We start from the raw sequence: 25,866 nt of genomic DNA on the forward strand, positions 1-25,866 counted from the left end.
AAGTTGGAACTTGGCACAGTCTGTCCCCCTCAGGCTGCAGTTTCAGCTCTCTCCCTTTGCATCAGATCCCAGCCTCCTGCTCGGAATGGAGGGATCGGGGCTTACAAGGGAGGGTTTGAGCTAACAGTCCCCGGGCCCTGAGAGATGACAAAGAGGACGACAGCCCGAGTATATCGTTCTTAAGGAAAGCACCTTTTGTCTCAAATTGAGGTGATTCGTTCCCTTTGTCCACGGACTGCAATCCAAATAATATTTCATACGGTGCAACTCCCACATCTGTTCTTGGTGCAGTTTGAATTCGGAGAAGTGCCAAAGGTCAGCACTTCGTCTGGGGAAGCCGAGTTTCCAGAACCACCTCTTTCCAAAGCACCGCGTCACACGTTGCTTGAATTCCCCAGTGACCCTCCTGATGTCAAACAGTTAATATTTGCCTCATTAGCACTTTATTCAGCATTTCTCTCCCATCAGGGAGAGGATCTGTTTTCCTTTGGACTTTTTGACTTCTAGTTCCTTAAGAACCTCTTTCTCTTAAAACTTTTGCTTCGCTTTAGTTTTGGGTAGGGGTAGCCCAACAGTTCCCTGAATCCTCTCTGGATTTATTTTTCGTTGCCCCTCAAACACTAGGTGCCCTAAATACTTGACTTCTCCTTCTATGTATTGTAATTTATTTTCCAATACTCCCAATCCCTGTTTTCCCAGAAAGTCGAATATCTTGTTAGTGGCTTCCTTCACAGCTGTTTTCTCCTGTCCTAACAATAAAAAATCATCCACATATTGTAACAGTAACACCCCCCCCGGAGGTTGGAATTACTCCAAAATTTGTTCTAGAACTTGCCCAAATAAATTGGAGGCCCTGCAAACCCCCGAGGTAAAATTGTCCATCTGCATTGCTGCTTCCACCCCATTTCAGGGTCTTTCCACTCACAGGCAAATATATCTTTGCTCTCAGGGTCTGAGAGCACCCCATTAATAACACCATTATTCCAGCCTAACAATTTACTATTTGAATGCCCAGTTTCATTATCAAATCCTTTCCCAACAAGTTAGTCCCCGCCTCGGGCACATACAATAATTGCCCAGTGATCATTCTGTCCCTAGTCTCAGCTCGGTGTCCCCAAAAAGTGGTGCTGTTATCCCAGCCCCTTCTTCCCCCATCACATTCTCCAAAGGGCTCTCTTTAGGCACAGTCCCGGGGTCTCCACCCCCACCTTGCTGACTCTTGCATCCCTTAATCCCCAGCTCTTCCCGACGTGCTGCTGTGGACTTCACCACCCGCAGGGTACCACACGCCTTCACCTAGGATGAGGACAGAGGTGGAGCACCTCACCTCACCGTGCTCGGGGTACCGTACACCTAAGGGCCCAAACCCCTGAGATTCTCTTTCACTCCTCTCCTCTCTCTTTCGCTTCGTCCCTCTCCAGCCGAGGGGACTTTGTTCATCCCCTCGCAAGACCACCGAGCCTCATGGATCGGGACTTCACATTCGCTCTGCACTAAAAGCGTGTCTCATTCACACTCACACTCATTCACACCAGAGTCTCCCCCAGCCCAACCCGAGGCAAGATACAGTAAAGTTTCCCTTACCTTGGTCCGTGCACGGCTTCCCGGTGTGGGTTATCAGCAGTAATCCCCGTGCCTGTTCCCGATCCGGGCTGGTCTATCTCTGGGCTGTGTCTGTGTCTGTCGGTGCTGGCCTCCCTTCTCCCCAGAGTTTCGCAGAGCCTGTCTTCAGGTTAACAGCCTCGGTCCTTCGCCGGCCGTACCGAGACCACCCACCACCCACAGTGGGACTGCTGAAATCAGCGGGGTGCACCTTCCTGTCTGTGGTGGCGAGAAATCTTCAGCAGGTGACAAGATCCCGGACAATCCCCAACATTGTGAGCAACGTCTCACATAATTTTCTTCAGATGGGATCTTCTGTGAAGCTGTTCTATTCGCCATTGCAATCACAAATAAACTAGCTTCACGGAAGATCCCGTCTGAAGAAAATCATGCGAGATGTTTCTCACACAGGTCTGAACCTCTTCCAGAGAGAGTGTAATAAAAATCATGATCGATGTGTAACCTGAAAAGCCATAATTTATTGAAAATCACAGATAAGCTACAAGCATTGACACATAAACATTTGCAAACACTGATTTAATTTAGGGTATGATAGGTTTACATACAATGCATGTCCAAGAACCTAGACAAATAGGCCAGGGCACCGGATAAGCTACTTAGTAGTACTTAGAGTACTTAGAGTAGGTTCTCTGCAAACTAGACAGATGAGAGTTTACTGATTTAAAGCTGACTGGGTGCCACTAGGTTCAATACAACAGTGTAATAATGAAATAGTCTTATAAGCTGCAGTTCTAAGTTCTGTTTGGCCAATCAAAATTCATTAATGCATTCAAGTGCAGACTCTGTGCCTTAATCTTTTTTAGATTAAAAACTTGAATTTAGAGCATAAGGCCTAACCTTAATTTGATACAAAATCCTCCTGCTAGATATCCTCTGGTTCAAGCCCAGTATCAGCTGCATGACCCGAAGTAATTAAGATGTAGAAGGATGATCAACACACATGCAAGAATTTAAACCAGAATTGCTTGATAATCTTTAGCGCTCTCCAGAAATTTGTTTTTAACTTCAGCACTTGCTGCCTTCCTGCTCCAAGAACTTTATACACTCCAAAGCAGCGTCTTCAATGGAGTTTGATGAACCAGTAAGATTTGCAGCTAAGTAGGGCATAACACCTGATGTCATTTGATTGAAGTAACACACCTGTTTAAATAAAAATTAAAAAATAAAAACCCCGTGGACTGCAATAGTTGGTCTTTTTTTTTTCAGACCCTAGATGAGTATCAAAGTTTTTATGGAGAAGCACAGAAGTGCATAGTACTTTTAGGCAGTAGAAACTGAAGGCACAAATTAGCAAAAACAAAGTCTTTTTTACAGTCCTCTGAGGATCTTAGTGTCTGTCCTCACTACAGGCGGGGCCTCAAGCATATAGGTGAATGTACACAGCAATGCAGCAAGAAACACTGCCTAAGTTGTAAAATATATCATACAATCACAGAATCATATAATGTCCTGAGCTGGAAGGGCCCCAGAAGGATCATTGGGTATGACTCCTATAGGTGTGCTTTATGAACAAAGCTGTTGTCTGAAAAAAGAATCCCAGCCACTGACAGATGCTGCTTTCAGACACGCATTTTCTTAAATTTAGAAGTTATATTTTCCCCTGGAAAAGTACAGAAGAGAGGGACACTGCCATTCATCCAGGAATGGCATTCAGATTGCATAATTTCTATCATATAAAACCAAGTATTTAATCTGAACTAATTCTTTGGGATTTGTCTGAAGGCAGACAGGCACCGACAGACACCATGCCTTCTAGATTATTTTAGGACTGAATGAATTACCCTCCAGAAGTCCTAGTCCCTCTTCAGCACTGAGTTTAACTTCATTCCTAACCTTCAGATTGGTCAAAAGTGAGCAAAACAAATCCCACTTTGTGGAATAAAGAACATCTTTCCTAACCAAACTGAAGTCTGGGGAAACCGACTCATTTATTTTGTTGTATTTCTGCTGTTCTAGATTGCCAGCGCAAATGAGATGAGATGCACATGTAAAGGAAGGCACAGCTGAGGCCTGCAGAGCCACTCACCGTACAGGAGCTGTCGCTGTCACTGTAGATCTGGAATCCCGCACAGAGGATTTCACTTCTGCAGTATTCTGGGGAAGGCGGCTTAGACATGAGGGTAACTGACTTCACAGCTACTACATAGGGTTCACTGCAGTGCAAGGGGAAGAACCAAACTTTTTTTTTTTTAACAAGATATTAAAAAAATGCATGTAAAGGGCTAGAAGAACAGAGTATGAATTTTTTCTTTGAGAAGCATAAATAGCTATACCAAAGATGCCATTTCTATACAAAGGCAAACATGCCCCTGTATTTTGAAGGCTCATTAAAAGGCTCAGTTCTCCTGAGTCTCATTAAGGCTTTGTCACAGACTCCAATCAAGAAGGCTTCTGTGGAAAGCCACAGAACCACCACCCACATACAACACCCCCTTTCTTTCTTTTCATTTTTCTTTCTTTTTTTTTTTTTCATTTATTCAGCTCTCCAGGAACCAAGTTCACAGGAACAGGGCCTAGGAGCAACCCTTACTAAGGGGATGTGGAGTATGGCCCCAGCAGAGGTAAACATGATCCAAATCCCAGATGTGGGGGGCGGAAAAAAAGCACAGCACAGAACACTATTTACAAGCAATGTTCTGTTAACATAAAGAATTACTAAATATAACAAAATAAAGTGGGAATAAAGAATGATAAGCACAAAGTAGACCAAATGGCCCCATTTATCCATGTTTCATTATGCAAGAACAAAAGGAAATCTAATGAAAAATAAAAATCAATGTACATTAAACCAATCAACTGAATTTTTAAACCACGTTCAGCAGCAGTGTTTACTGATACAATAAATGCATCATGCTGAGGTTTCAAGAAATGCCAAACATTTCATTGAGAAAAATTCTCCTGAATTGCATTAAATAGGACTACAAGGTCACTTAAAGGAACTCCTGCATGTAATCATGTGCTTCAGCACACTGGCAGGGCCTCCAGGTTATGTTTTTTTCCAAATTTCCTGTTTGGAATTCTGACCCGTTTTCTCTCAGGATGGACCATTCCTGAAGAGTCACTATCAAAGAAGCAACACAGGACTATGCTCCAAGTCTGTGATGCTCTCAATTCACTTCACTGCTTCTTCCATTTGCAAAATAAATCTGGTTGTGCAGACTCAGGCATCAACAGATATTTTAAATTAGCTACCAATCCAATTTCTTAAAAAAACAAATGACGTTTTTGTCACCAAACAACAGGCATGGGAGAGGTCAGCAGTAATCAAAACCGTGGCTCCAAAGCACTCACAGTTCAACTTGAAATGGTATGCTCACCTGGGCTTACACGGTTGCCTTTGAGACACAAGAATCACAAAGTCACGGGGTTTATGGCCAGTCATGGGTGGAGACGTAACATAATATATCTTCTCATCTTCATTCACAGCCTGTAGGACCTCGCAAGTTCTGCAAGTACATTTAATACACACATGCTGGAGCTGTCACATTCAATAGCATCTCTTATGAAAAGCACAGTACCAACATATATTCCAGCCTCTCACATACTACCCATTTCTACTTGGAATGACGTTAGCTTGCATGACATAATACCTGCTGATTGACCAAACATTGTCCATCTGACATGCCAAAGGTGCAATAGTCAGAAAACATTAGCAAAATTTTATTCAAGGTTGTGTTCTGCTGTGTTCAGAAGGCGCCACCCAGTAGGACATACTCTTTCACTCTCTTAGAAGTACTGATCAGTATCTCTTAGTTTTTAATACTGAAAAAAAAAATCAGCATTATCCTTTGCACTGGCAGTAAATGGTTTCACTTCATCTTCTACTGCCTTAGCAATGAATACTGCTAGGTTTGTATTCCATATTGACTAGTAGATTGGGCTTCATGGTAGTCGTAAGACATCTAAGATTTTGGCTTTAGATATGGAAAAGCAACACAACATTTCTTCGTATTTCACATTTTAAGCCTTAAATGAAGAAGATGTTAATTCTTAAATATTCTCAGGTCTCCACTCACTTTCTAATAAAAATCTTTCAAGACAGAATAACTAATTGAAAAAGCTTCTATGTCAAGACAATATTCACCTAATCAAACTGGTATCATATCAATTCCCTTGTCATTATTCTACACCATGTAAGGTAGATTAAAAAACGCCTTTTACAGCTAGTCTGAAACCCATTCCAATTTAGACACACTTTATAAGATGTAATTTTTCATAAAAAGTGAATTTTGAAGATCCCCATTTCTTGATTTCTCACTTTGACTGTATGGTGAAGCTGGGAATCAGCATCCTAAACAGCACAAACATAAATGAGTCCACAGCTTTGCCTTACTTCTTACAGTGTTCACCATTTTTCCACCTCAAGTTATACACAACCTACTCAAGTTAACCCTTTTAAGAAACACAGGTTTAGGCATGGAATTTTGTTCATTTTAGTAAAGGGTAACCTCTGTCCCATCTCTTTTGACAGTCCAGGGCAACCCTATTGAGAAATTAATTTATTCTACTTTATTTTTGAGAGAAAAAAACAATCTATACTTTGACTAACGAACCTTTAATGTCAACTCCGTACAGCAATTCCTTCTTAATTAGGTGCAAAAGTGTCAACATCTCAAAAAATGTTTTTCTTGGAAAAGGTTAGTTGTCAGTGGATTAGAATAGTCTTAACTAAAGGTAAGTTCTTACAAGAAATGTTTGTCCCATTGTCGACGGCGTGTGAAGTCAGATAAAAGGGAGAAAGCTAGATGTGATGGTATCTTCACTTGCATTTCTACTTTGAGTGACAAGACATCACCCTCCTCGTGAGTCCATATTTTTATCTGGAAAAGTGAACAACATATTAAAAACAAAGGGTGACTGCTATAAATATTTTAGCACTTTTAAATGTTGCACATTTAGGACTTAAGCAGATTTTCTCAGCTACATATGAAACTGTATCTGACAGATGAAAGGCAGGTAAGTATTCAAGATTTACATTAAAATACAGCAGAACACAAAATCAAATATACTGGTAGCACAGTGAGAACACACAGTGTTAATTGCATCAGGTTAGGGCTAACTGAATTACCTTCTAAGTGGGAATGAATGATCCAAAGGCCAGATACAAACCCCCTTTCCACACTTTGTGTATATGATCTACAAATACCTTAAGTACTGCAAGTGCCTTAGAAAAAATAGTTATTTCAGTGGATTTTTCTTCTGTTAGGACCATGTAGACAGCATCGCTTTCATACACAACAGCAGATCCACTTAGGAATGAAGGAAAAAGTTTATTCTTGGCCTTGCAATATATATAGAAAGTCTCCTCACAGAGGTCTAAGCCTCCTTAGAGTCCAAAAGCTAAGGGGACAACCTTGGGACCTCATGCAATACTTTTGTGAATTTGACATCAGGACCAGTGATGGGAGATTAGACTTTTTAAATGTAGGGAAGCACTGGTCCTGAATTCTACCATTGCCTTGAGTCGTTACAAAAATAAGGCATAAGTACAGGAGAGTAAGAGAAGGTAACATACAATGTTTAGGAAGGAATGAAGAAACTTTTTTTAGGTATTTTTTTCTGATGGAATGGTGATGGTTACTTAAAGCTTTCCAGAAATTGTAAACTTCAGAGTAGAAATCACTGGATGGGGCACTGGTGGGCAGCAGCAAGCTGGGGTGGTGCCACACAAGATGAGCTGAGCATCCCTGCAACATGTGTGAGGCAACACGGGCGTCAGCAAAATAAAATGAACCACTGGGATTTTGTTTGAAAGGAGGACCTGGGGAACTCTAGAGTGGTGAGCCTCACCTCTGTGCCTGGAAACGTCACGGAACGGATCCTCCTGGAAGCCATGTCCAGGCACATGCAGGACAAGGAGGTGATCCAAGACAGCCAGCATGGCTTCACCAAGGGGAAATCCTGCCTGACAATCTGGTGGCCTCCTGTGATGGAGTGACTGCATTAGTTGACAAGGGAAGACTGACCTATGTCATTTACCTGGTCTTCTGTAAAGTTTCTGACATAGTTCCACAAGACATCCTAATCCTAATCTCTAATTTGGAGAGATACGGATTTGATGGGTGGACCATCCAGTGGATAAGAATTGGCCCGATGGCCAAGAGAGTGGTGGTCCATGGTTCCATGTCCAGGTGGAGGCTGGTGACGAGTGGAGTCCCTCAGGGGTCTGTCTTGGGACCAGTGCTTTTCAGTATCTTCATCAGTGACACAGGTGATGGGATTGATGCACCCTCAGCACGTCTGCAGATGACACCAAGATGAGTGGTACGGTTGATACCAAAGAAGGAAGGGATGCCATCCAAAGGGACCTGGACAGGCTGGAGAAGTGGACCCACGTGAACTGAAGGAGGTTCAACAAGTCCAAGTGCAAGGTGCTGCACCTGGGTCAGGACAATCCCAGACATGAACACAGACTGGGAGAAGAACTCACTGAGAGCAGCCCTGCAGAGAAGGACTTGGGGGTTCTGCTGGATGAAAAGCTTGACACGAGCCAGCAGTGTGTGCTTGCAGCCCAGAAATAATGACAGGACAAGGGGGAATCGTCTTGAACTAAAAGAGGATCGATTTAGATTAGACATTAGGAAATTCTTCACTGTAAGGGTAGTGAAGCACTGGCACAGGCTGCCCAGAGAAGCTGTGGATGCCCCATCCCTGGCAGTGCTCAAGGCCAGGCTGGATGGGGCCTTGGCCAGCCTGATCTAGTGGGTGGCATCCAGGCCTATGGCAGGGGGCTGGAACTAGGTGGTCTTCCAGGTCCCTTCCAACCCGAGCCATTCTATGATTCTGTTATTCCCAAAGTTTAATCTGATGTGTTAATTTTCTTCTCAAATACTAGAAAGTTTTAACAGATTTTCATTTCTAAGTAATAAAAAAATCATAAGCTTCTTTATCTCTGCTGCTCTTTCTCATTATACCAAAAAAACAAAAAAAAAAACAAAAAAAACCAGTCTTTTGGTTTACTGAACATTTATAAAACAACACAGATTTTGTATGTTTATGTATTTTCATGTTTTGGGATAGGGAGAAAAATATATATAATATAATCCAGCAAGCATCTTCCTGAATTAAAGTTTTGGTGGAAAACAAAAGGCCAAGCTCTCCAGAAACCAGCTGCAGGAAACATAGATCAATAATCCTATAAGGCATAGAAGAGAAATCATGTTCTCTTCAGAGTCTTCTGGACTTCAAAATCACAAAATAAACTAGGAGGTGCAGCTTTTAAAACACCTTTCAATACAGTGAACGCTGGCAAGACTAGGTTATTATATAGGCCTAGAAGTCTTGTGGCTTTGTGTCAAAGGGCTCACAGTACCTCCTACTTTCAAAACCTTTCAATCGGCTTGGGATCACTCCAGGGAAAGGGGAACAAATCCTCATCCTGCAGAGAAGCACATGCTGCTTTGCACAGCCTACCTAATAGAATACTTCAACCCCAAATATAGTTCAGTCTTTGACAACCTTGTTTCTGATAGTACGACTGTCTTCATGCAGAGCACTGATCAGCAGTACTACTGATTTTTACTGTTTGTTTTTTTTTGTCCTCTTCCCCAGAGAATAGTTTGTGGACACCGAAGACTTTGTCTGACTGGAGACACTGTTTTGTTTTTTTTATCAGAGAAACCTAAGCAACTGATCTGTGCCTATGCCCTAAGCAAAAGGATCAAGACACATGACCTAGTTTGCAGTGAGTCAGCAGTGCAGAGAACAGAAGACAGGTATGACTGGGGCCTGCAGTGCTTCAGGAAACATGTCGAAATGTGCTAAGCAAGGTTTGGTTTCTTAAGAGAGACTTGCTAGTGTCAAGGTTTACAGAAGTGACAGAATTGAGCATGGAACTGGGGCAAGTGACCGAGCCAACATTCGCTAAGACACTAAATTTCATTACCTGAAGTTGCAAGAAGCCATCCTTGGAGCTGCCTCTCTATCATTATTCAGTGACTCGAACACACATCTGACTGGAGGAGCTGTGAAGTCCAAGATTGGTTTTCCTCACATTTCCTTCTCCAAGGGACAAATCTCATCCACCTAGTGGGTTAACTTGGAGGTAATCACAAATACATACAGGGACAAGAATAACCTCTGCCTGCTGCTGACATCCACACTGTGTCAGCAGGTTCCATTTCGCCTGCAAGTAGATGCTAAGGGGAAAAATGAGGCTTATTATGGAATCGGAGGTACGCCGTAATCAAAGTGGCCTATATCCAGAAGTAGGATTTGCTATAACCAGTCACTGCATACATCATTACAGAAAAAGAAATGGTGCTGTGCTACCCTGGATGCTTGCCACTTCTCTAAGGGCTATGTAATTATTGGCAATGTCAGGCTATGCAGAAAGGTCCAGCAGAATGGGAACGGATGGCTGCTCTCTGCCCACCGACAGCATCAGCATGAGTTGCATCTTACACCCTGCCTAAGCCAAGATTTTGTTGGCTTTAAGGTACCTACTTCAATTAGATTAACAAACAGCTAGAAGAAGTTGCTCAAGATCTTCCATCAAAAAAGAGCTGACTTAGAGAAAGATCTTACCATTAGGACTATTTCAAGGTATCCAAAATGGAGAAAGTTACAGATTGAAACAGTATTACTAATACTGGAAGTTAGCTGGTGGCTTACTGAAAGAGAGAAATCACACCATCACATCATGCTGTTCCAAATGTCATCCAGAATGTGCATGGGTGTGGTTTTTTGTATAAAGCAATTTTGTCACAACATTTGTTGTCGTTCCTATTACACATCTCAAGCATTTAGAATTGAGAAAGAAATCGAGATTGAGGCAATTCCAGTGGAGGCAGAAAGAAAGTTTCACACGCATAACAATAATGCTCTACCAGAGGTTTGAAAATAATGTTAAATGTTTCAATCTGACTGTTCAAGCTTACTTTCTGAACCATGAGTGCTGTCTGTCATTTACTTGGCACAGCTACTGAAAGCTTTTAACCGCTGGAACAGCCCACACATGGAACTAGCAGACTTGCCTTCACTGAAATTCACTCCTTCCTTATGTATGCTCTTATATAAGTTGTCTATTGACCAGATGCAAGAGGCAGTAGGTGAAATTTCATAGCCTGTGACGTGCAGGAGGTCAGACTAAAAGACCCTAACAGCCTCTTCTTGTAGTCTTGAGCTGAGAAAATAAGGAAACCTTAAATAAACCAGGGAGACTGGTAGCCTTGAGCTAGCAGAAGCAAGGAAGATAAGGGATGAAAGGTAAAAAACAAGGAGAAAAATAGCTGTGGGAAGATTCCAGACTGACCATGGTAGCCTTTTGCTCATTAATGGTCATTAACATATTAAAAAGACACCCATCAAAATGCTAGTGTATGCTAACGTGAGATTTGGTGCCCCTCCCTCTCTGGTCCTCTGTAATGCACAGACGCAGTGGAGGTAAGTTACGCCGCCTGCCAACTGGCAGTAGCCACTTAGAGCAATCTGAGGATAGTGCCTGCTGGTTAGAAACATCTCCCATGATGTACAGCTGATAAAGGCAGCACATGACAGACTGCCACACGCATCTTGCTAGTCATATTGCCCATGAGAAGCCCAACAGATCCTCAACAACATCTCCTAAGCAGAGATATCCAAGCTTGGTGTTTCACTAGAATCAAAGAATTTGGCAAAACCACAAAGACAGCTCAATTGTGCCAAAGAAAATGCTTCACAAAAGTAAGATATAGTTCTGGTTTTGTTTTTACGTTTGACTGTATGGTTGCTCAACAAGCCCAGTGAGTTGCTGTCAAACCTGCCCTTTTGGGATCCCAAGTCTAAGGTTTACCAGCCATGCAGACTGTCTCAGGAGAGAAGCTCCCAGGTTGAGCACTGCTCTGGACAAACAGCTCTGCAACCTGTTGGGGTAACTACAGGAGTTTTGTTTCTATGTACTAGCCACAGTAAAGCCAAACACTGCCAAGCCAACATATTTATTTACAAATGCAAAACGTTGCTTTTCTCCACCCACCTCTTATGCTGAAATGTATCTAAGTGGCTGTGCAGCTGTTCCACAGATATGTACTTACATGCTCCAGCATACTGGTTATTTCCCAGCCTTGTTTTGCTGCCAGGTGTGTCAGTGCGGCTACGTTGCTGTAACTCACGTATGCCTGAAATGTAAGGTACATTTCTGAAAATCAAGGGGTGAAGGTAGATTTCACTAAATGCTCCAGGAACGAGATGCTCTTTTTCTATCATTACCCCTGAATCACAAACAAAATGTATATTTTCCCATAAGTGTTTTCCTTCCAGAAAACATGGTCCAGTAGTTTCTGAATTAAATACTTTCAACAGCTAGATTATGTGCTCACATGGCTGATGGCAAAACAACCCTAATTAAACAACAAAATACCACTTAAGGCTTCTCCAATTACATAGCATCACAGAAAAACTGTGACCACTGGAGGGATAATACAGGTAACCCCTGAGACCACTAAATTAATGGTTTTGTCCATTTTCCTCCTAAGTAATTAAAATCTATCAGAAATTTAACCTCTTCATTGCTATCAACCTGTGGTCTATTATGGCAGCTGTTTTACAAAGCAGGCTCATGGCAGAGACAGTGCAAACGTATCTACCATATATGCTTGACTACAGTGGATGGAGTTCTCTTTTAAGCACTGAACAGAGCTTTAGAGCCTTTAATGACAAGTTTTGAATGTAATACCAAATAAATCTAAGTAACCCACTTTTAACATTGCATGCATAGTTATATTTATTGTCTTGCAGAAAAGAAATGCTGCATTTGCAGGATTCAGACTCCATTCATGGAGATGCCATTGTTAACTACAAATCCCTCCCCATAACATAATTCTCAATTATTTATTTAGTTTCATACGTAATGGATAAAGATCTGGTAAAATTTCTGGGAGCCACTGGGAACTTGTGTACAAAGAAAATTTAACCACAGAAACTCCACGCTGGTCTCAGCAACATTTAGGGTGTGTACAAATCCACCTAAGCTCAGATTCATCACTATTTACTTTATGGCATAAGCACTTCCTGTGGCCTATCATGTCCAAGATAGAAACATGTACCACATATTTTAACCTCCGTTTCCCACAAAAATGAAGTTTACATTATTTCACTGTTCATCTGTCTTTTGGTATCGCCATGTCTCTTCCATCACTTTTAGCATTCATTACTAGTGATAATAAAACCCCACAAGTTCTGAGAAATTCAGTGGGAAAAAGCAAACATGTTCCTCTACAGTAGTATTAAACTTTCTAAAAGCTGGGCACACTGGGTCATAAATCTTCGGGAGACCTGTCTTCATTATAGCTCTGCTGCTTAAGGGAAAAGTTGTTAAAAGATTCTATCTTAGAGACACATTTTATGTTCTGTACAAAACTTACTCTTAAATCAACAGTTAGGCATTGACACTTTTTTCCAGAAAGAAAAAATATGTTCATCTTATCACACACTGCTCTATTCTCCCATGACTACCACGACACTTAAGCACAGACTGTGTCAGTTTGGAAACTGACACAATCTGTACAACTGTTTTACATACCCCAAAAGTTTACAACTACACCATTTTATGCAGGTAGACAACAGGACACAATTTAAAGATTACCTGGTTGCTTCTCTCCCAGGGGTCAGATGGTTTGTCTTCTTTAGCAGAGAGCATACACTTTCTAAAGCAAAGTTCAAAAGCAAAATAATACAGTGGTTATTTACACTTTCTTCTATGTGTGCTAACATCAAACACTTCTACAGGTTTAAGTGTTTTCTAAACGCTTTAGAAATATTTTATCAATTTTCACTTGCAATGTGAAATTGTGAATTGCAATGTGATTTTTTCACTTGCAATAACTCATTTTTCTTCACAAGAGTGACTGGGAAACAAAATAACACAAAGAACAAACTGTTTATGGGATGAGTAGCCCTTAATAATTTCAGTGCAACTCAGGCAAAGTGGTCTAGAAAATTAGGCAACAAAGCAGTTATGTTTGAGCAGACATTGACTTCTTAACGAATGATCACGTTTTCTGGACATGTTAAAAAAAATGTAAGTTTTCAAAATCAAGTTTTCTTTGTAGCCCAGCTGTACCTGGCTAGTCGAATTCTCCTTCGGGCAATGGCTCCGTGGTACCGCCTCACACTGTCCTTTATCAAAAGTAAGCCAAAGACAGCGACACATGAGTGACACATGATTATTTTAGGGCACACACAAAAACAAACAAACTAAAAATATTACAGATGGACAAATGCCAGGGATGCATTACAAAGAAATAAAGAACTGTACTCTGTACGTTGGACTTTCCCCAGATTAACCTGAGTCAGTGCTTTACTTCTGACTTGACAATATTCCCTCAAATTTGCAAAAACAATCCAATAAAAAAGTTGTATCACAGCAGCATACCCCTAGCACTTTGGTCCTGAAGCAGGGGCAGCCAGACACACATCACAACATGTTCCACTCCTTCTTGTATGTGCCACCTAACAAATCCAATTCACTATCATCTAGTGTTCAAAGCATGCTAGAAGTACGGAAGAATTTCTATTTAAGTGCACACTCATCTTGTGCACAGAGCAAATTCATTGCAAACAGATGTGACCCACCCATCAAGGTAGCAGGTCTTTCCCTTCCCTTACTCTGACAGAATGGATTTTTTCTGAAGTATGGAAGTGGCCCAAGAGCATAGACTGCATTATCAAAGGTGAGTAGGACTTTTTATTCTGAATGATATGCAACTTTGGAAAGTACTTTTTATTTGCTTTTAGGAGCTGAAACACAGCTTCTCCTGGACTAATCTGTACAGACGCTAATCTGTCTCTCCAGATTACTGTATTTTAACCTTCTTTAAAACATAAACTATTTAATGCTTTCAGATGCCACTTTCAGTGAAACGACCACTATTCAAACCATCTTCTGCCAAGTATAAACCACCAAGTTTAAGCTATTTGGAGCATATGCTCTGTTTTTCTCAGAGTGGTCTGCTTGACTGTGGAGGAATTGGAATGTTCCTATTCTCCTATCCTGACTGTTTGTGGATGCTCCTCTAGTCAGGTCTTGAAGGGAACCACTGCTTTTCTGGCACAAGTTAAGCTGTTGTGTTTTTGTGTTTGTTTGTTTGTTTTTCCCTTGTATTTTAAAAGAGGAAGAGTCAGACAGTCTATCCTCTGGAAACAGTCAATCACAGGCAATAATGAACATTACAGCTTCACCTGGTACATAGAATACCTTGATTTATTTGCCCAGCTGGCATCCTACAAAGTGTAAAGACAGTGATTTTGAATAATTATTTCATTTCTGCCTTTGCTGGCTTTCTAAAAATCTAATTCATTGGAGCATTAAGTTAATAACAGGTGATATCACAGCAAATAATTCAGCAAGAGTATTCACACTACTCTGATTGCTTAGTGAACTTCTTTCAGGTTCACCTGCTTATATCTCCATGCCAAAGGAACTGGAAAGCCTGCCTATGTCATGGGATTTGTTTCCCATGGACTTCTCCCTAACTCTATTCCTCATCTTCCTTAAGGGTTTCTAAAAATAACTATTCATTTAACACTTCAGAGTTTTGTCAGTTTCTTGCTGCCAAGGCATTTTCTACAGTCAGTGGAGACAATACAAGACAGATGGAGAATCTGCAACTGGTAGATTCTTCCTCCCTCTCCATCCACTAACTACAGAAGTTCTAATGATGACCACCCTCCACACTCCTCAGTTTTGGACGTCTGAAGTTAATAATGATGAATTTCTCACTCAAAAGCAAACATTTCATGTTTCAGAGGCTTTCTCTTCTGCAAGAAGATGCATTTCAGTGAATAGCCTCAGTTAATCTTTGCTTTTCCAGCAAGGCTATAGTGGCCAGCTGTGGGACATGCAGTGTGCTGGGTCGGACCACATTGTTGCATGTATGCATTCATCCTCCTCCTGAGGATAAAATCTGACCTTTGTAGTAGGTTTAACTCCAGGGAAGGTGAGCAGCTCTCCTTTTTCATTCACAGCATTGAAAATGAGAAACGCACTGTTAATATGCCGTGCTTGGTCCTTGATCCATTCTTCACAGTTATACGCCTCAACGCGGACACCAACCTCTACACTGAAATAAGAGTTCAGATTAATTACTGAACTACCACAAGTGATGCAGAAGCAGCCCTAAGGCAAACTAAAAAGGACTGCTATATACTTTCCTGTGTACAGGAAGCCTGACTTAAATACTTTCTGCAGTATAAAAAATAAATTACGTAGTCTGGACAGACACATTTTAGAAATAAAAGACACATAGCATGGGTAAAAACAGAAGAAAGTGAGTTAATTAGCAAAATATGAACACTAGTGTGCACAATGTGTGAGCACAGGGCAAAAGTGAACAATACAGCATTGATGTGACATTCAGCAGAAGCACAGCATGAGGGGGCTATCCTGGCTATACATACAGACTAGGGGATGAGAGGCTGGAGAGCAGCCCCATAGAAAGGGGTCTGGAGATTCTGGTCAACAGCAAGTTGAATGTGAGCCAGTGGTGTGCCATGGCAGCCAGGAGGGCCAACCTTACCCTGAGGGGCATCAGGCACAGCATTGCTAGCTGGTCGAGGGAAGGGATTGTCCTGCTCTCCTCTGTGCTGGTGCAGCCACACCTCCAGTACTGTGTGCAGTCTTGGGCACCACAGTATGAGGACATAAAACTATTAAGAGTGTCCAAAGGAAGGCAACTAAGATGGAGAAGGTCTGGAAAGGAAGATGTAGGAGGAGCAGCTGAGGTCCCTTGGTTTGTTCAGCCCAGAGCAGAGCAGGCCGAGTGGAGGCCTCATGGCGGCCTGCAGCTGCCTCAGGAGGGGAGCGGAGGGGCAGGTGCTGAGCTCTGCTCTCTGGGGACAGCGACAGGACCCGAGGGGACGGCATGGAGCTGGGACAGGGGAGGGTCAGGATGGGGGTGAGGGACAGGGTCTGCATCCAGAGGAGGTCGGGCACTGGGACAGGCTGCCCAGGGCGGTGGGCACAGCACCAAGCTGACAGAGTTCAAGGAGTGTTTGGACAGCGCTGTCAGATGTAGGCTCTGCTTTTTGGGTGGTCCCGTGTGAAGGCAGGAGTTGGACTTAATGATCCTCATGGGTCCTTTGAAACTTGTGATATTCTATGATTCTATAATCCCCTGAAAATCACTGAATTTCAGAGTGAATTTTACAGTCATAATTTGAAGGATTGCAATTTGGCTATGGATGATCTTTAAATCTTGAAAATCAGAGAATAAATTAAAAAAAAAAAGAGAAGTTTAAAAAAAAAAAGGAAAACGAGACAGATTGACAGATCAATCGATACACATACACATATATAGAGATATATCCTCCAAAGCCCAGCTGCAAAATAATTCATTCAGTAAGACAAATCCTACTAATAGCTAAAAAATGCAGTTAGGCTGGTGCTGGAGAAGTCAAGGAAGACAAGCATATAAGGGACTTTACCTAGGAAGATAAGCATATAAGGAGTTTCACCTGTTCTGAAATGTGTTGTTCACAATTGCATTGAAGACAAGGCGGTCACCCACAACGGATGGTCCCCAGAATTTAAACATATTGACCGATTTCAGGATGGGATATGAACGACAAAGGCGGCTGAAAAAGAAACCCCGTGAGACAGAGAGCAAAACACACAGTCACATGAAAGAACCTCCTTTGTTAGGTTTGAAAGGGGTAATGATTAGAGCAACAAGGTTTCCACAGCCTAAAGATCACTCACTGTATTACACTAATTTATTCCATAACCCACTGAAATATAGTTAACATGTTCAGCTCCAGGAGCATATAATTCAAGCTTCAAACATAATAACACCACTTATGTCATGCTGCTTCATTTTCAACACACTTTACAAACACTGACTAATTGATTCTCACTGCTTGTTATTACCTTCTTTTGGTGCCAGACCATGAATCCCTTACCTACAGAGTAACCACCTGCTTCACAAAGAGTTTCATTAACTTCTACATTATTGTATAGGGAGTAGGATATTGCTCAGTATGTAGAAATGCCTGATCATAAACCCTTTACACAAATAAAGAAACCTGAGCAGAAAGGTTCAGCACCAGAAACAGTGTTCAAGCAAAGCAATGTGAATCTCTTCTTTTGAATACTGATACTTATTTTTATTTTTTTTTTGTCAATGCTTTCTACTAGTATTATATGAAGTGAAAAAAATACTCATAAAACTACCAGATGCATGTATATGTATTTAATTTGGTCTGAGCTTGGAAGGACATTTTTGCATATACAATGGGACAGCAAGATTTTGAACTGATCCCTTATCAATTCAGACAACATGTTCGCTAAATTTCAGCAGATGAGGGTAGGCATCATATAAACACATATCTTACTGATATTTTCTGATCCTATAGTATATTCAATTACATGCAGTCAAGTTTAGCTGAGCTGTCCTACTGGGGTTCTTCGAACTGCTTGTGAAATAGTCTGTAGCCACTCTGGTAAAACTTTGCTGGTGTAGTGCCAGGAGACTATCCCTTCCAGAAGTACATGAGCAAAGCTGTTTTTTGGGCTAGTGCAGTGGAGAAACAGAATAGAAAGAATATTTCTGCAATATTGTGTCACCTGTGGAAGGGAACTGCAACAACCTACCGCTTCTCCGACCTTCACAGGCATGCCAGAAAAAAATGTCTGCAGTACAGATACTGCAGGACGCGCCTGGAATACTGTGTCCAGTTCTGGTTCCTGTGATTCAAAAAAGAGGCAGATAGACTGGAAAGGGTTCAAAAGAGGGCCATGGGGATGATCAAAGAGTTGGAGAACTTGCTCTTTGAGGAAATGCTGGAGGAGCTGTTTTTTTTCACCCTGGAGAAGAGAAGGCTCATGGAGAATTTAATGAGAGTATCCCAGTATTTAAAGTCCGACTGTAACAAAGACAGAGGCTCTCTTTCTCAAGGAGACACATGGAGAAGACAAAGGTAATGGGTACAAGTTGCACTCAAAGAGGTTTTGTCTTGACAAATTAATTTATTTTTTTTTACAGTGAGAACAACGAATCACTGGAACAACATTCCCACCAATGTGGTGGAATCCCCATCACTGGAGGCTTTCAAGATGTAGTTGGACAGAATCACAGAATTTCTAGGTTGGAAGAGACCTCCAAGATCACCGAGTCCAACCTCTGACCTAACACTAACAGTCCCCACTAAACCATATCCCTACGCTCTACATCTAAACGTCTTTTAAAGACCTCCAGGGATGGTGACTCCACCACTTCCCTGGGCAGCCTGTTCCAGTGCCTCACAACCCTTTCGGTAAAGAAGTTCTTCCTAACATCTAACCTAAAACTCCCCTGGCTCAACTTAAGCCCATTCCCCCTCGTCCTGTCACCAGGCACATGGGAGAACAGGCCAACCCCCACCTCGCTACAGCCTCCCTTGAGGTACCTATAGAGAGCGATAAGGTCGCCCCTGAGCCTCCTCTTCTCCAGGCTGAACAAGCCCAGCTCCCTCAGCCGCTCCTCGTAGGACTTGTTCTCCAGGCCCCTCACCAGCTTCGTCGCCCTTCTCTGCACCCGCTCAAGCACCTCCATGTCCTTCTTGTAGCGAGGGGCCCAAAACTGAACACAGTACTCGAGGTGCGGCCTCACCAGAGCCGAGTACAGGGGGACGATCACCTCCCTAGCCCTGCTGGTCACACTGTTTCTGATACAAGCCAGGATGCTGTTGGCCTTCTTGGCCACCTGAGCACACTGCTGGCTCATATTCAGCTGACTATCCACCATCACTCCCAGGTCCTTCTCTGCCTGGCAGCTCTCCAACCACTCATCTCCCAGCCTGTAGCTCTGCTTGGGGTTATTGCGCCCCAGGACCTGGCACTAGACAATCTCATCTAGACTCCCATTTCCCAGAAAAGGTTGGATGTGATGACCTTTGAGGCCCCTTCCAACCTGGGCTGCTCTATGATTCAATACAACTTCAGAGTTTGTGGAAGTGGGAGGGTATAGTCTGCAATCTCTCCAGAGTGGGCAAAATTTTGGTTTCTTCAGCAGTTCGAAGTGTAATAAAGGTCCCCCAGACATCTTTGTGCACCACATGAATAAAGAACAATATGTAACAATGTCATGCGTTTTTAGACTTAGAGAAAATATTCTCTATCCTCATGCATGTTTGTGTAACTCCTCAGTAAGAATTAGGTATGCACATCTGAGAATAGATTTTCACTGTGCAGTTTTTATACTTGAAAATACAGTTATGTAGTGTTCTTAGCTTTTAGCTCAATTGCACTCTGCAAACTAATGTACCAGTATTGTTAAATGCACACAATTATCTGTTGCTAATTAATTGACTGGTACATCTTTTTAATAGACTCAGACATTCAAATGACTTTGTAATTTCATTAAAAATAATTTGGTCTTCTGATTTAAAACACTAAATGGTTATCTCATTTACAAAGTTCACAATAAAGATGCAAATACAGTATTATTGAAAATAAAGAGAAGAACTGAACAGAAATTTGGCCTAATTATTCTGTTCTTCCTGGAAAACTGTGTTCTGAATACTTTTACTGGAAGTTGAAGACATAAGAAACAACCAATCCAGTTCAAACAAATATTCAGATAGCTTTACTACTATCTGTAAGATTTTCATCCATTGTCCAGACAGAAAGGTGGGGGGAAAGAGGGTGAGTAACCTTTACAATGCCCTTACAAATTTACTTTTCAAATGTTGGCCCTTCTCCTCCATTTCTTTCAGAATTTGTGGCCATAGCAACTCTTAACTTCAAAGGTCAGATCTAATTATGAGTGGCCTCACAAAAGGTTTGTAATGAGACTAGCTGTTTCACAAACAAACTACAGCATCTCTGTTTTCAACATTCTTCTGTCATCAACTGTTATTCTTGAATTTTTTTACACAACAAATCATGTTAGACATTCATTATTCCAAAGAAAGTGTTTTCCCTACTTGCTTCGCTGGTGATTCCCTTCACTTTTTAAACATAAATGTGACTCTCTGTACGTCACATTTATCAAATGAAAACAGGCGAATATTTTGGGTCAGATTACGGCACAAATCTGAAACAACTCCTTTGAAGCCAATGAAATTACACAATGGGGTAAGGTCAGTGCATTCTTATGTTAATAAAGCAAGTTGTTTATCCAAACACTAAAGAAAATCTGTTGCTACCAGTATAGCTACTGCCTACAAGTCAAAACTACATGAATAATGAGTGGGAAAGTCATTTAATTATTAAAGTTAAAAAAACTAATCTAACATCCCGGCAATGAAATAGGTCACTTGGTATGCAACGAAAATTCAAACTGAAATTCAAGTGTTGCTTACAAAGAAGCTTTGTATACGGTCCAAGAACAAGGAGGGAGACAAACAACTGCTCAATTTCAGATGAAGAGAAATCAAATGACAATATGCCCAGGCCTTACTTAGAGGCAGTTTCACAAAAATATTTTGTACTTACTACCTGAAGATGTCAGAGCACATTGAACTAAACTACTAACAATATTAGAATTCACAGGATGTGGGACACAGGGGGTCTGAATGACTAAGTGACTTGCAGACGTTTATGCATACCTTCAGCATAAGCACCAATAAAACAGCACATGTTTCTTCTGATTCTTACTCTGGCATGAGGATCTGCACAATAACATCTAGAAGGCTCTCTGTTTTGGGCTACCAATTAATACAGGGCTCGTGTCAGTTTTACTCTAACTTAATGACTGGCTCTGTTTTTAAAACAACGCACCAATCACAAGGAGGCTGAGTTTCTATTCCTATTTCTAATGCTGACTTTCTGCAGGGAGTTTCAGGCAAATAATACGGACTCTTTTGCCTTAGGCTCTGCATATATAACAGAGAGAGAACAAAACATGACTCCCACAGTGGTGTGGCATGCTGTGGGAAATGTACCACGGAAATCGTTTAAAGGCCTCCTGCAATCTTAAGAAGGAAAGTCAAAAGGATTTGGGTCTGCTGTTTTCATAAAATAAATCCCGTTGACACCTTCAGTATTAAAATGGAAGCACACACATCCTTCTAGAAACACATACAAAGACTCTGATGTAGAAAAGTACCTTGCTGAAATACTTGCCACTGTCTCCATCCAAGCCATGATCTGGCCACCAAAAGTGTTTCCATGATGGTTTGCATGAGGAGGCTGGACAAGCTCAATACTCTGCACATGAGTGAGGTCAGTTGAAACTGCATCTTCCTCTTTAAAAATATCTGAAATATGGAAGCAATATATAATGAATTATTTCAGCTGGTTAACTCTGATAATCAAGAAGAAAATACTACCAGTTACCAAAGTGTGCCATTTGCTTTAGACACACTGAAAAGAAAAAAAAAATGGAAAAAAAAGGAAGATACAGGAAGGCCTCTGATCTTTCCAAGGGTAGCAAGATGATGATGATTTCCTCTGTTCTTCCACAAGACCTGAGAGGTGGGGGGTGGTGCACCCCTCAGCGCTATGGCAGCACAGAGATCCTTCCTTGAAAGGATCCTTTAAAGATGCTGCACCAGAAGCAGTAACTGTGAAACTCACATTAGCTACGAACACAGGCAGCTAACTTTCTCAGCTTGTGCTTCTGGTTATCCTTGGTTGCTCTGCATGACCTTTAGCAGATGTTGTTACAGCAGTTTATCACTTATTCAAATACCTCTCATAGACTTTGCCCATCATGTATGATGGGTACCCGTGCAAATCTGTCTAATTAAGGTTATAGTATGACATGCTTATTTCATAGCCTTTTACTTACAAATTTTGTGATTACTGGAAAGAGTACAGAGTGGATACACTAAGAAGAGACTATTGATCTGAAACAGTGACCACTTTCTGTTATTTGAGAGGTTCCAATTCCACTTCCAAATGCTTAGCCAAACATCCTTACTGTACTCTTTGCTTTTTCAGATATATTTTCCAAGAGTCCCTTTAGGCATGAGATGGTGTCAGTTATTTACAAAGAGCACATTCATGCTACATGCTACTTGACCTGAATTGTACTTTAGATTTTTGCCCTAATTAACTACCTTTATGATTATATAAACGTGTGGACACATCTGACTAACTTGCACTTTGGACCTACTTAAGTTGTTGCATAAGATCTACTCAGAAGACAAACTTCACTTTCTGAACATGCTACCTGGCAGCCACTAATGCAGTATTTTCTTCTCTTTCCCCTGTTTTGCTTGCTCTTCCCCCTAAAATAGTTAAATCTCTGTTTACGGTGATCAGATCCTTCTAGGAAGTCTCCAGGCAAGGTAGTGGAAACCAAATTCATCAACCTATGATTTCTCTTTCATGGTATTAAACCACTTCCTATGAGGCAGTTGCCATGAGGACCGTCCTGGAGTTAATTTTCCTCCTAGTAGCTGGTAGGGTGCTATGTTTTGGATTAGGATGAGAAGAGTGCTGATAACCTGCTGATCTTTTAATTGTTGCAGAGCAGTGCTTACACCAAGCCAAGGACTTTTCAGCTCCTCACTCTGTCCTGCCAGCAGGCAGGCTGGGGGTGCAGCAGGAGCTGGGAGGGGACAGACCCAGGACAGCTGACCCAAACTGGCCAAAGGGGTATTCCATAACATCTGGCGTCATGCTGAACAATATATAGGGGTGGCTGGCCCAGGTAGGGGGGCCGGCTGCTTGGGGATAGGCTGGGTATCGGTCAGCGGGTGGTGAGCAATAAAAATAAGCTATTTGCTTGCAGTAGCCCCTACACAGTCTAATTAAGTTGTTAAGACTCTAATTTATATTTACAAGAGGTTTCATCCTTCCTCAGTGAAGACAGACACATAATAATGACTGCTGTTCAGATACAGTTACAGCTCAGATTTTCCAGGTATCAGCAGATTTCTTAACTGTTTGTTAATAACTTCTTTTGCAGGGGAACACAGCAACTTGGAAGAACAGTGGTCTTTAAGAACAGAGATTTCTACCAGAAGTTAAGATGAACTAGTGCCTTGGGCCAGCTTTTCTAATTTGGTCCTGAGGAGTTTATTTTTTTTTTTTCTTTACTTGTTTTAACCACCATCTAATGAAGTTTCACCTGCTTGTTGGGAACGTTCTCACAGCATGAACATAGCCCTTTGAGGTTTCTTGCAAAGACAGCCATAATCCCAAATGAATTTCATCCTTCTGTCTACATTATAAGTGATGTTATAGAACTTTATTACTGTATTGCAAAGATCTGCATTTACTGTTAAATCTTAGATGTATAAGCAACAAGATCTGCATTTTACATCTGTTTAACGTGTGCTTAGCATTCAATCCTGCATTTTAGATTTAGAATTTGTGAAATACAAATAAATGGTACTCTGTTAGTACAACTGTCCTACGCAGACTCACAAAATCTGATACACCCTTTTCTACCTGACACCACCACCTCACGGAGCTACACTCAGCTGTTTGGACTGTTTTTTTTTCTCCCTCCCTTATGTTATTTGTTCCACCTTCTATAATGACCACAGTAATCACCTTCCTTATTACTCTCCTGCATTAGGTTCTGAAAGACCTGTTCATAGCCCAGTCGGATTCTTCTTCTCTCAGTAGCCAGGGTGTGCTCCAGATGGTCTTCTGTAGACAGAAGCTGCACAGGTTCTAGTTCAATCTATGAAAATGGAAAAAAAAAAAAAAAGTTCTCAATTCCACAATCATACCATGCACTTTGAACTTAAAATGGCATCAGCATTTTCTATAATCTTTTGCTATCAACTCTCCAAGAAGACAAGTGTCATTAATACAAACATGCGCAGAGTTAAAGTTCAAGAGATTCTGCATTATCCTTTCAGAGTCATTTGTTAAAACTCACACACAACAGGCTTTTAACTTCTTAATACAAAGATTCAGAAGAGCACTTACAGTTTAAGACAGTCCTCATTTAAAAAACAACAGCAACAACAAAGAAAACAACAACAACAAATCTATACTCAAACAAGAACATTTGAGTGCAGAATTTTCTTTTTAGAAAAAAAAAACAGTTGCACTGAGCAGTGGTGCAATACTTTTTTTCTTAATGCATGGAAGTGTACCCCAGAGCCCACTCTCTTTCACTAAGTCTCCTTCAAATAGCCTGCACTCTTAGAATTCACTCATACTCACATGGCCTACTCTATCCCCAGCTATCTGAAGACCTGTTTTAAAAGGACTACTGGTTTTCTGAGGTGGAGGAGAAATGCATGAACACATAGCACTTGGTGTGGCTACAGACTACATACATTTCGTAGAAGCACAGAACCATAGGATGGTTTGGGTTGGGAGGGATCTTAAAGACCATCTGGTTCCAACCCCCCTGCCATAGTCAGGGACACCTCCCACTAGATCAGGTTGCCCAAAGCCCCATCCAGTCTGGCCTTGAGCACCTCAAGGGATGGGGCACCCACAGCTTCCCTGGGCAACCTGCTCCAGTACCTCACCACTCTCAGAGTTAAGAATTTCCTTTACTAGTAAATGATTTATGCCCTAAACGCTACTTGTGCTCAAATGCAAATTGCCATGTATGTCAGCGCAGGGAAAAAAATGAATCCAGTCCCATACTGGCTTCTGAAAAGTCTTACATTTAGATAAATACTGAGAGGTGCTACTAAACAGACACTTGTGTCATTTACTTACACGATCTAATTTCAGAAACCTTAAAATAATGCACAAGCAATGTAACGCAGACAAAACCAACATTTTACAGCCTGCTGCTACTATTTCTCAGTCTTCGAGTCTTCACTGAACACTCTTCCAGTTTACTTGCCTTGTCTCTGACCCTACTCAAGAACTTCCCAGCTTTTTCCAAATGGCTGAGCTAGAAGATTAAGATGGTGAATGTATACTGTTGCTCTCTGCACAGCTTTAGCAACAATTGTTCAAAAAGCAGGTTTGAAAAAATGTTAACTTCTCCAATACTCTAATTTCCAATGAAATTAGAACTGAAATCTTAAACTCCCTCCGGGCAGTCCTGTCTTAAGCTTAGTTAATCATCACAAATTTAATCTGTAAATAATCTCCCTGGAAATTTGGGCATAAGGTGCCACAGATGTGATATCAAATTAATAATAATCAATCCTTACTTTATATTTTAGTGCTCTCAAGCTAACCTTAGCCATTAACCTTTCAGAGACAAGCTAAGCTTTAGTTTTGGTAAAACTGAACTAATTTGTTTCTTCAGCAAACTGCACTATATCATTGCAGAAAAGGAAAGAAATGACTGGATGTATCAAATTGCTCACGTGATGACAACTGTCTGCCAATCAGCAGTGGATATTAGTGAGGCAGATGCACTTTTATAATATGTTAAAAGAAACTGGAAAGTCTATGATTGTGATACTAGT

General features: G+C 41.4%; 1 protein-coding gene across 1 annotated transcript in view; it reads right to left on the bottom strand.

Moving 5' to 3' along the window:
* Window positions 1-2,628: 2,628 nt before the first annotated feature.
* Window positions 2,629-25,866, bottom strand: part of ACOT12 (acyl-CoA thioesterase 12) — a gene marked incomplete at both ends in the record, with an annotated part of 32,104 nt that continues 8,866 nt past the window's right edge. Inside the window, 11 exons of the mRNA XM_084304692.1 lie at window positions 2,629-2,763; window positions 3,650-3,776; window positions 4,941-5,069; window positions 6,310-6,443; window positions 11,637-11,720; window positions 13,187-13,247; window positions 13,664-13,719; window positions 15,512-15,662; window positions 17,056-17,175; window positions 21,627-21,777; window positions 24,026-24,158. Of these exons, the coding sequence (XP_084160818.1) occupies window positions 2,629-2,763; window positions 3,650-3,776; window positions 4,941-5,069; window positions 6,310-6,443; window positions 11,637-11,720; window positions 13,187-13,247; window positions 13,664-13,719; window positions 15,512-15,662; window positions 17,056-17,175; window positions 21,627-21,777; window positions 24,026-24,158 (1,281 nt within the window). The remainder of the gene's footprint in view (window positions 2,764-3,649; window positions 3,777-4,940; window positions 5,070-6,309; window positions 6,444-11,636; window positions 11,721-13,186; window positions 13,248-13,663; window positions 13,720-15,511; window positions 15,663-17,055; window positions 17,176-21,626; window positions 21,778-24,025; window positions 24,159-25,866) is intronic.

This window comes from Netta rufina (genome assembly GCF_964035555.1).
Source record: "Netta rufina genome assembly, chromosome: Z".
Lineage (NCBI taxonomy): Eukaryota > Metazoa > Chordata > Aves > Anseriformes > Anatidae > Netta > Netta rufina.